The sequence below is a fragment of the Dipodomys ordii genome, unplaced genomic scaffold, assembly GCF_000151885.1.
Source record: "Dipodomys ordii isolate 6190 unplaced genomic scaffold, Dord_2.0 Scaffold74, whole genome shotgun sequence".
Taxonomy (NCBI): Eukaryota; Metazoa; Chordata; class Mammalia; order Rodentia; family Heteromyidae; genus Dipodomys; species Dipodomys ordii.
Window position 1 is genome coordinate 5,221,558 of NW_012267290.1, and position 11,026 is coordinate 5,232,583.

At 62.2% G+C, this 11,026-nt stretch overlaps 1 protein-coding gene across 1 annotated transcript in view; it reads right to left on the reverse strand.

Annotated features, from left to right (window-relative positions):
• Myom2 (myomesin 2) overlaps nucleotides 1-8,849 on the reverse strand; it is a 63,782-nt gene extending 54,933 nt beyond the window's left edge. Inside the window, exons 1-3 of the mRNA XM_013024216.1 lie at nucleotides 8,720-8,849; nucleotides 1,997-2,119; nucleotides 853-1,008 (exon numbers count right to left, since the gene is read on the reverse strand). Coding sequence (XP_012879670.1) covers nucleotides 853-1,008; nucleotides 1,997-2,103 — 263 coding nt within the window. The 5' untranslated portion in view covers nucleotides 2,104-2,119; nucleotides 8,720-8,849. The remainder of the gene's footprint in view (nucleotides 1-852; nucleotides 1,009-1,996; nucleotides 2,120-8,719) is intronic.
• Nucleotides 8,850-11,026: the final 2,177 nt, after the last annotated feature.

Sequence of the window (11,026 nt, forward strand, 5' to 3'; positions counted from 1 at the left end):
GCCGGGGGAGCACGACCGGGGGAGCACGGCCGGGGGAGCTGCGGGAGCTGCGGGAGCACGTGCAGAGCCACTGGGCCTGGCTGGGACTGGGGCTCGGGTGCGTCTCCTTGAAGCGTGGTGACTCAATCTCACTCTGGCTTCAGGTGTACTTTATAGAGACAGGCTGAGGTCGGTGGGGGTGCGTTAGCTGTAAGACACGGAGCTGGTTATTTTGCTCTGAAAAGGCCGAAGCGTCTCCAGCAGCCCGTGCTTCGCCACCTGGGGATAATTTGGGGCCTGACGCCACTGCTAATCCATCTCTCATCACCCGACCCCAGCACATGTAAGGCATGGCGGCCCTGTTCCACTATGCGGCTGCTGAGTCCTGGCTGCCTCTCGGGTCCTTGACCTTGCTCCTATCCACAACCCATGGGCACTGTTCTCCCCAGCGAGAGGCTGAGCAGACTCCCTGCCCGGGCTCCCGAGGCTGCCCAAGGGCAGAAAACCACCCCTCCACTTCCCCATGGGGACTGCCCGGGCCCGGCTGGCACAGACAGTGGCAACCCTGTGCATGCTCGCCGCTCTCCTCCCAGCACGCCCGGCTCCGGCCTCCGCACCCCCTCCCCAGCCCACAGCCCAGCTCCAGCCTCCACACCCCCTCCCCAGCCCACAGCCCAGCTCCAGCCTCCACACCCCCTCCCCAGCCCACAGCCCAGCTCCAGCCTCCGTGCCCCCTCTCCACCGGGCCTCCGCGCCCCCTCCCCAGCCCGCGGCCCAGCTCCGGCCTCCGTGCCCCCTCCCCAGCCCGCAGCCCGGCTCCGGCCTCCGCACCCCCTCCCCAGCCCGCAGCCCGGCTGCGTCGACTGCGGTCACCTGTGCTCATGCTCCCGTTCCTCCTCTTCGGACGCGCTCGCCCGCTTCGCACAGAGCTGGCAGGTGGCCCCCCGGGCAGAGGACCGGCTGGACGTGCTCTGTGCCGATGACCGCTGCTGGAGGGAGCTCTGGGCGGACGTCTGGGATGACGCACGCCTGGAAGCGTGGACGTAATTAGATGGATCAGAAAAGGCCTCGGTGCACCCCAGCACCGTGACACACGTGAACTCAGGCACTCGCCTGCGCGTGCACACGGACAGACGCGCCAGTGCCTGGGCCACCACACACAGATACCCACGTATGTACACGCATGCCCACAGGCACACACGTCTGGACACGCTCCGCACACTTGCACACACAGACCCGTGTCCCTGTGTGCCACGCCCGCTCTCCCCGCATGTGTCCCCTTCTGTCCCCTGCACTCTCTGGAGGGCTCCGGCCTCCTTCCCGCAGGCTTGACAGCATCCTCCCTGGCTCAAAGCCACGATTATATATAAACCAAGGAATCTCCACCCCGAGCCACGGGGACGGGCTGCGAATGCTTGGCGGTGCTTGTTGTAAGGGCCGGCACTGACATGCGTGCCAGGGCATGTCTAAATATAAGGTGCTGGCGACATGGGGCAGGCACCCGGGCGGAGGACAGAGGCCAGAGGCCGCCCCCTTCCTCTCACGGCCATCTAATCAGCCACAAAAGTGGCCGATGTGTGAGCCGGAATGCAGCCCTGCCCTGCCAGCGGGGACGTCTGCCGGGAGCACCAGCAGGGGCTGACACAGCTGCGTCTCAAGGTGACATGTCCACGTGCCACAGCCATGTCTCGGACACGCTATCGCGATCACGGCGCTGATTCCCGTCTCTGCGTTGCTGCCCTGATCCCAGCACTGTTGTGCTCATTGCCGTGTGTAAGAAAACTCAGGGATGTCCTCCTCCACTTCTGCTGCCGGAGCCAGGCCCCCGGGACCCTGTAGCGGGCAGGCCACGCGGCAGGCCGGCCGGCTCCCAGCTCCACACAAGCCAGGGCCCCTGCGGCCAGGCGGACCGCTGCTGAGACGGGGCCTGAGGCAGGCCGCTGAGGACCTGAGCACACCACTTACTTCCTGGAGGCGTACCCATTCAGGAGGTATCGCGTCTGAGCACACCACTTACTTCCTGGAGGCGTACTCATTCAGGAGGTATCGCGTCTGAATGCTGCGGTACGACTGGTCGAAGTGCTTGTGTCTCTTCTGGTAGAAGGGTAGCGCCACCAGAGACATCGCAGCGGCGTTCGTTCTAAGGAGAGAGAGAGGTGTGAGTGCCCTCCTCCTAAAGAGAGAGAGGTGTGAGGCCCCTCGTTCTAAAAAGAGGGAGAAATATAAGCACCCTTGTTCTAATGAGAGAGGTGTGAACACCCTCCTAAAGAGAGAGAGGTGTGAGCGCCCTTGCCAGCCAGGCTCAGCACACTCTGCCTGCACACCTGCACTGTCTGTTGCACAGAAAACCACACTGATTAGCTAATGACCTCATGAACCAGGGAAGAGGAAGGAGAGAAATTCCATTCATGCAGATCATTCCAGCGGGGAATTGGGAAGCCTGCCAGTTTGCCTGGACCCAATTTCCTCTTTTGGTTGCTTCCATAAAATTCAGAAAATTGGGCTATGTGCTCCATTTAGTAGTGAGCTCACTGGTATTTACAGAATGTGCCTTCCAGTGGGTCCGTGGCTATGGGAAAACAAGGTGACAGGGGGGGTAAAAATCATCACAGCACAGATTTGGGAAGTCAGGGGAGAGCTGAAATGCAAGCAAGGGACTGATAAGAGCCACAGGCAATGCAAGACAGAGAAGGCCCTGGAGATTAGGGGAGAGGGCATCCAGAGCAGCCCAGACCGCAGGACATTTGAGAGGCCAATGAGGAGGTGGTGTGGAAGGTGGGGCGGGACGGTGGGCCTCACACACACACACACCCTCCCAGGGCTGCAGCCACACAGGGCCATGGGTCTGCTCCAGGGCCGGTGAAGCCATCAGCTCATCGTCCCCGGGCCCTGGGCCCCGGTGGAGCGACGGGCAGGAGCGCGGCGTCACGCCACACACGCAGCCTTAGGGATACGGGGAAATACGCGGTCTGGTGAAATTCTCCCTAGACAAGAAAGTGCGGGCAGGAAGTGGCGCTGTGGCTCAAGTGGTAGAGTGCTCGCCTTGAGCTGAAGAGCTGAGGGACAGCGCCCAGGCCCAGAGTTCAGGCCCCACGGCCGACCAAAAAAAAAAAAAAAAAAGATTAAGAAAGTGCGGGCGGCCCTCCTTGTCCTGGAAACCGGTAGCATGTGTATATCACGCAGCCCCTGCTGCCCAGCACCAGTACACCAGCCCAGCTCCCTCCCCATCTGTCACCGCTACTGCTTCCTGGAGGCAGCCTCCTGGGTAAGACCCAAAGGAGCCTCCAAACCTGAGCCCGCCTGTCTTTAGTGTTCAAATTGTCCAGATCCAGAGAAGTCTTAGGCCAAGGCCCGGGCGCAGCCTGGGCACAGCACCCAGGAAGGACGGGGGAGAGGGTCGGGGGAGGGAGGAGGGGAGGGAGTCCAGGCCTTGCTCACTTCCCTTGCAGTCCTTGTTCACACAACTGGACTGTTCAACAACCTACCGAACCACAGATGGCTGTGGTGGCTCAGGCCTGCAATTCCAGCTACGGAGGATCACGGGCTGATCCAGGCAAAAAGCACAGACGGTGAAGGGCAGGTGCTGTGGGGGGCACCAGGGGCAGAGCCCCGAGTTCAAACCCAAGCACTGACAGGACAGGAAGGAACCCTGCCAAGTTGTACCTGTCAAGCAGGACAGGCCTCATGACCTTGTTCAGTCCGTGGTTTCTAAATAGAGTCACAGAGCTGGAAAGTTGGGGATTAACCAAACCCCAGCCTGCTGGTAAGTCAGACACAGGCCGCCCCACACAGGGCCGCCCAAAGCTTAGCGCGCTTCTGTCGCCTCCTAATCCACCTGGGGCCCCAGCCGCCCAGCGCCGGGAGGCCCCGAAGTCCCAGCACCACGGAGACAGAGGGTCAGGACGCAGCCGAAGGCACACACGCCACCTCCACCCGCACCCGCGGGGGGCATCGGGCGCGAGCGGGGCGGGGTCGCACCCAGCCGAACTCGGGGTCAGTGCCAGGGGGGCATCGGGCGCGAGCGGGGCGGGGTCGCAGCCCGGCCGCACTCGGGGTCAGTGCCGGGGGGCATCGGGCGCGAGCGGGGCGGGGTCGCAGCCCGGCCGCACTCGGGGTCAGTGCCGGGGGGCATCGGATGCGAGCGGGGCAGGGTCGCAGCCCGGCCGCACTCGGGGTCAGTGCTGCGTGGCCCAGGCGTCTGGGACCTCCCGGCCCAGAGAGCGCACAGCCCGCGTCTCCACACCGGCACCGCGCCTCTGAACGCCCCTCGGCAGAGGGAGGTGCCTGACCCCACGAGGGGCGCGGAGGCCCCACAGGCCACAGCTCCGCCGCCGCCTCTGTCATGTGTGTCACCCGGGTCATGCGTGTTGTGGAGTGTCATCCGTGTCATGTGCCATGCAGTACATCATGTGCAGTGCCATGTGTTGTAGGTGGCATGTGGCATGTGTGTTGTGAAGTGTCATGCAGCGTGCCATGTGTCGTGTCATGCCACGTGTGTTGTGTTGTGTCGTATGTATCGTGTGCCATGCAGTGTTGTGTCATGGCATGTGTTCAGTGTCATGTGTATCATGCCATGCCATATGTTGTGTGACATGTCCTGTGCTGTGTCATCTGTCATGCGTGTTGTCATGTGTCATGTGTTGTCATGTGCCGTGTGTTGTGGCGTGGTGTGTGCTGTGGTGTGTTGTATGTTGTGTCATGTGCCATGTGTTGTGGTGTGTGCTGTGGTGTGTTGTATGTTGTGTCGTGTGTCATGTCTTGTGGTGTGATGTGTGCTGTGGTGTGTTGTATGTTGTGGCGTGTGTTGTGTGTTGTGGCGTGGTGTGTGCTGTGGTGTGTTGTATGTTGTGTCATGTGCCATGTGTTGTGGCATGGTGTGTGCTGTGGTGTGTTGTATGTTGTGGCGTGGTGTGTGCTGTGGTGTGTTGTGTGTTGTGTCGTGTGTCGTGTGTTGTGGCGTGGTGTGTGCTGTGGTGTGTTGTGTGTTGTGTCATGTGTCGTGTGTTGTGGCGTGGTGTGTGCTGTGGTGTGTTGTATGTTGTGTCGTGTGTTGTGGCGTGGTGTGTGCTGTGGTGTGTTGTATGTTGTGTCATGTGCCGTGTGTTGTGGTGTATGCTGTGGGGTGTCGTGTGTGTCACGTGTCTCGTGGTATGCCCTGTGCCATGTGTCATGTGTGTTGTGGGGTTATCGTGTGTCATGTATGCTGTGCCATGTGTGGTGCATCATGGGGTGTCACGTGTCGTGTGTGTCATGTGTGTCATATGTGTGCGTGCTGAGCAGTAAGGCAGTCTAGCACCCAGGAGGTGTTTCACCAGGCAGACACTTCCCCGCGGGCCTGCTGCAGGTGAGGGGGGCAGAGGCTCACAGCAGCACCTCGCCGTCAGTGCCGGTGCTCACGCATGACACGCCGTCAGTGCCGGTGCTCACGCATGACACGCCGTCAGTGCCGGTGCTCACACGGGATGCGCTGCCAGTGCTGGTGCTCACGTGTGACACGCCGTCAGTGTCGGTGCTCACACGGGACACGCCGTCAGTGTCGGTGCTCACGTGTGACACGCCGTCAGTGCTGGTGCTCACGTGTGACATGCCGTCAGTGCCGGTGCTCACGTGTGACACGCCGTCAGTGCCGGTGCTCACGCGTGACACACCGTCAGTGCCGGTGCTCACGCGTGACACGCCGTCAGTGCCGGTGCTCATGCATGACACGCTGTCAGTGCCGGTGCTCACACGGGATGCGCCGCCATTGCCGGTGCTCACACGTGATGTGCTGCCAGTGCTGGTGCTCACGTGTGACACACCACCAGTGCCGGTGCTCACACGTGATGCGCCACCAGTGCCGGTGCTCACATGGGATGCGCCGTCAGTGTTGGTGCTCACGTGTGACATGCCGTCAGTGTCGGTGCTCACGTGTGACACACCACCAGTGTCGGTGCTCACGTGTGACACACCACCAGTGCCGGTGCTCACGCGTGATGCGCCGTCAGTGCCGGTGCTCACACGGGACACGCCGTCAGTGCTGCGGTTCCTGTGTTACATCTGTGATTTTTGTTGGGCCGCAGATGTGTCTGGAATGTGCTTCCCCAAGCCACCCACAAAATGCCCCTCGGGCATCCCTGGCCTCCTGACACGCTGCTGGGGGCTGCCTGCAAATGCCACAGCTCAGGAGCGCACACCAGCCCTGTGATCAGAGACGCAGCATCTGCAGTGCACATGTGTCCTGGTCCCCGCTGACGGGCAGGCTCCCCCACAGCGGTGGAGCCCCACACGCAACGCACACCTCGCTCTGCTCCCCATGAAACCCAGAGAGGCCGTCACCCCCCCCCCGGCTGCAGAGGCTCTCTGCCGGTCACCACCAGCACACCGCGCCCCTGACCATCCCAACCCAGTGGTGTGGAGCACCAAACGGGCCGGCCAGACAAGCCCAGGAACCGCGGGGCCCCTGGCTCAGGGCAGTGAGAAGCCCGACCCCTGCTCCCCCTGGCAATGACAGGACAGCCCGCCACAGATCAGCAAGCCACACGCACCCCCGCGGTCGGCCACCACCCATCACTCCACAGCCCCTCATGAGTCAGACCTCTTGACCAAGATTGGACTTCTGCCCCAGCTGAGGCCCTGGAACCTTCCAGAAGCACGTTCTTTCTGCTCAGCGTGGACCGGTCTGTAAGTCGCAGGCCTGGGCAGAGCCCGGGCCAACTGTTCCTGATGGCGCTGCACCTCCCGGCTCTGCGGCCAGGCCCCAGGGCTCCAACACACTTGGGGAATCTGACGCCAGCAGAAACTCGAGCCAGGCCGAGGGGCTGCAAAGCATGCTGGGAACTCCTCCCCTCCCCAGCACCGCCTCGCTTCCCACAGACATTTCAAGTTCAGAGGGTCTGTGAGGCAGACACAGTGAAGTCCACCCACTGTCAGACGTGGGGGCCGTGGGGAAAAGGAAAAGCCCGGGGGCCACACTGATCACAGGACACCTGCATTATGAAAACACGACAGAGGAACCCTCCATGATGAACGCACACGCATGTACTCGACTTAGTGCAATTGCTGATGCTGGCACAAACGTCCGCGTCTCGGCAGGCGCACGGTGTGGGGGAGAGGCGAGCGGAAGATCTTCACGCCTGCCATGCAGGCGGCAAAGCCTGGGTCTGCACAGACGCAGAGCCCTCCTGGCTCCTTTGCTCTGGGAACTATTTGCCTGCAGGCTTCCCTCAGAAGAAGCCACTGTGCACCAAATGTAACGACTGAACACAAAACCAGCTTCCACAGAGCTTCAGTGGTGAACCCAGCACCCTGGATGCCTGGTTTCTGGAAGCCAAACCTCCTGTGCTTTTCCACGGTCGCCTGAGAGGCCACGGCGCCTGGCTCACCTTACCTAAAGCTCGGCTGGTGTCAGAAGGAAAAATGATCACAGCCAGCACCCCGCTGGGACAAACCCTCCAGCCAGCCAGAGCCTCTGAGCTTCACCAATGCAGAGCCTGGTCACCGTAGCTCCAGCCAGAGCCTCTGAACTTCACCAGTCCAGAGCCTGGTCACCGTAACTCCAGCCAGAGCCTCTGAGCTTCACCAATGCAGAGCCTGGTCACCGTAGCTCCAGCCAGAGCCTCTGAACTTCACCAGTCCAGAGCCTGGTCGCTGTACTGTCTTAAATCACCCCACTGTCTTACGGAGAACAGGCACTCATGTTCCCAACCCATGGGTTGGGAATATTCTAGCAACCTGCCAGGGCATTTTGTAGCTTACCCCAGATTTCGCTCAGACCTGTCATTAATACAGCCAGAAATGCCAGACCCCAGCGCCCACTGAGCCACAGGCAGAGATGCCCCACATGGGCTCGGCCTGCCCCCGGCATCTCATGATGCCCCGGCTCCTGAGACTTGGTCTTAGCAGTTCAGTAAGCAACTCCTTGAAGGGGTCTTCTCTCCATGTGCTCTGTGACCCCCGTTTTCCTCCTGCTGGTAACAAAAGCACATGGGGCAGGAGGAAGGGAAGGGCAGGTGAGTCTAACCCCCTCGCTGCTGACCCTCAGCAAACAGCCTGGCCCTACAGCGTGGCCGTCAGCCCCCGCTCGCCTCCTGGCAGCCCCCGCTCCCCAGGACGCCCTGTGGGGACCGCCAGCTCCGCCACACGACCCCCCTCCTCCCAATGCATTCGGAGGACACTGCTTTCCAGCCAACGCGAGAGACTCCTGCCCCGAGAAATTCTTTCTTCCCCATCACCCAGGTCTAGGCTAAATGGCTCTGCTTTCTTTCTCTTTCCTCCTCTAAAAAACACTCTCGTTTTGGTGTTTCCCCTCTTCCAGTCTTCCTTCTCCTCCCCTGCATTTCTGACGCCCCAGAGCCCGCACCGGCATCCATCCTCCGACCGCTGTGACCGCCGTGGCATGCATCCAGGGCACCCGAGGCCCTGCGAGGGGATGGGGGGGGTGACACGGGCGCAGTGAGTGAGCCCGGAGCCCAGGGCACCCGAGGCCCTGCGAGGGGACGGGGGGGGGGTGACACGGGCGCAGTGAGTGAGCACAGAGCCCAGGGCACCCGAGGCCCTGCGAGGGGACGGGGGGGTGACATGGGCACAGTGAGTGAGCCCGGAGCCCAGGGCACCCGGTGGAGTCATCCCCCCTGCCTGCAGCCGCGTGCACCCACAGCGAGCAGGTGGGACGCTTCACCCTGAGCCCGCCCACAGCACAGTGCCACCAGCTTTGCACACCTTTCCCAGCAAAGCCACAGAGGCAGGGGAGGAAGACACTCACCACACAGGGTGTGCGGGAGGGCCGTTAGCTCCGTCCAGGTCGCCAGCTCCTAGCTCTCACTGAGCACGGCACAGCTAATTTCTTCCTCCAAAGGGCCCGTCCTCTCTTCCCATTTATGGCCCGAGGAGATGCTATATTTAGAAATGGGACTGCCTCTCCCACACCCATGCCTGCATCATAAATCACCGGCCGCTCTCCAGAGCAGAAACTCCACATGCAGGGGGGGGGGGGCGGATCAAATTAGGAAGTGAAGAGGGTCGTGCTGAGCCCTAGGAACCTGGCTCTTCCCCAGTTCAGCTGCTGCCCGGAAGACAAGGCGGGTCCCTGACGTTCTACCACACACACACACACACACACACACACACACGCACACACGCACACACGCACACACACGGTGCCACTCCAGCTGCAGACCCAGTTTTCACACTGAGAGTCCCCGGGCCCAGCACTGGCTCTTGGGATGGAACTTTCGCCGGCCCTGGGCCTTGATGACCGCTGTGCCACAGGGCTGTTCTATCTCAGGACACCTGCAGCCCCGGCCACAGAGGGGGGATGGTGGCCCCATGCAGTGCTGGGTGTGAATGACCGCAGGCGTGCACACTTCAGATGCTCCTCTGTCTCATTCGGCAGGAACTGCCCACTGCAGGCCGAGAGCTGGCCTGCTGGACACGCGGGTCTTGTCTCCAGCCACAGCCTGTCTGCGACCAGCACCCCGCAGGGCTGGCCACCGGTGTCCGTCTTTCAGCACAGCGTCTGTCTGAATATAAATAACACGGGCCTGGTGTGGCCGGGCAGCGGCTGCGGGCTGAGTCCGAGAGGGCTGGGCTTGGATCAACGTGTCCTCAGAGGTATGGCTCGCTCAAAAGCCATGACCCGACGCGTCTGTTACGAAGAAAACACCAAGATTTCCCAGGAGACCCCAAACATTGGTCTTCCCACATTTGGCTCACGAGGAAGAGGCCAAGAACCAGCACAGCAAACAGAGGGACGCTCAAACCAAGAATCAGACAGGGCCAAAGCCACCGCTGCCCTCCTCCACTGTGCTCAGAACGGGGTGATGTGACTCTTAGGTTACTCCCATTATATATAGACCAATGACCTAAGGTCCAGCTCCACCGCGACGTCACTTAGCTGTTGTGAATAATCACCTCCTTGACCCACGGGACAACCGAGGTCAGGCTCTGCTGCGTTTCTGGTGCCCATAAATAGCTCAGAGCCAGGTGGAGTCCCGGGTGCCCCAGCGCCGTCGGCCTCTGACGGGCCAGGCACAGGCCGGCCTGGCGAAGGCCGAGCCCCGTGGGACATGAGCCACAGGGCTCCCCCAGCCTTGCTGCTGCCCGGGCCCCAGCCTCGGTCGGCAAGCGCTCAAGGAACTGCAACCCTCCGCCGTGCCAGGCCCGCCTCCCCTTCTCCAGGCAGCTTGGGGTGGAGGGTGCTCTGAAACGCCTGGACCCGATCTGGTGAGCACGCTGAGGGGTGCTGCTCGGTGCGGGCGACCATTACCAAGGCTGCGGCCGCTTGTGCTACACCAAGAGCTCAGCTGTCCCAGCGGCTGGCGAGGCTGTGCTCCAGCTCAGCTCTGGCAGCCGCGGGGAGGGAAGAGCACAGCATGGGCACCACAGCGCAGCCGTGAACAGGGCACTGTCTCTGCCTTTTGGTATTCAGTCCTTCGGGAACCCAGACCCGCCCTCCTCCTGATGCGGGTCCCTGAGCACTGCTCGCTGTGTGCCCACCCCTCCCAGGGAGACTGAGCTAGCCCACCCCCTCCCAGGGAGACTGAGCTAGCCCACCCCCTCCCAGGGAGACTGAGCTAGCCCACCCTCCCAGGAAGACTGAGCTAGCCCACCCTCCCAGGAAGACTGAGCTAGCCCACCCTCCCAGGGAGACTGAGCTAGCCCACCCTCCCAGGAAGACTGAGCTAGCCCACCCCCTCCCAGGGAGACTGAGCTAGCCCACCCCCTCCCAGGGAGACTGAGCTAGCCCACCCCCTCCCACAGGACTGTGCTAGCCCACCCCCTCCCAGGGAGACTGAGCTAGCCCACCCCCTCCCAGGGAGACTGAGCTAGCCCACCCCCTCCAGGGAGACTTGCTAGCCCATCCCCTCCCAGAGGGACTGAGCTAGCCCACCCCCTCCAGGGAGACTTGCTAGCCCATCCCCTCCCAGGGAGACTGAGCTAGCCCACCCCCTCCCAGGGAGACTGAGCTAGCCCACCCCCTCCCAGGGAGACTGAGCTAGCCCACCCCCTCCCACAGGACTGAGCTAGCCCACCCCCTCCCAGGGAGACTGAGCTAGCCCACCCCCTCCCA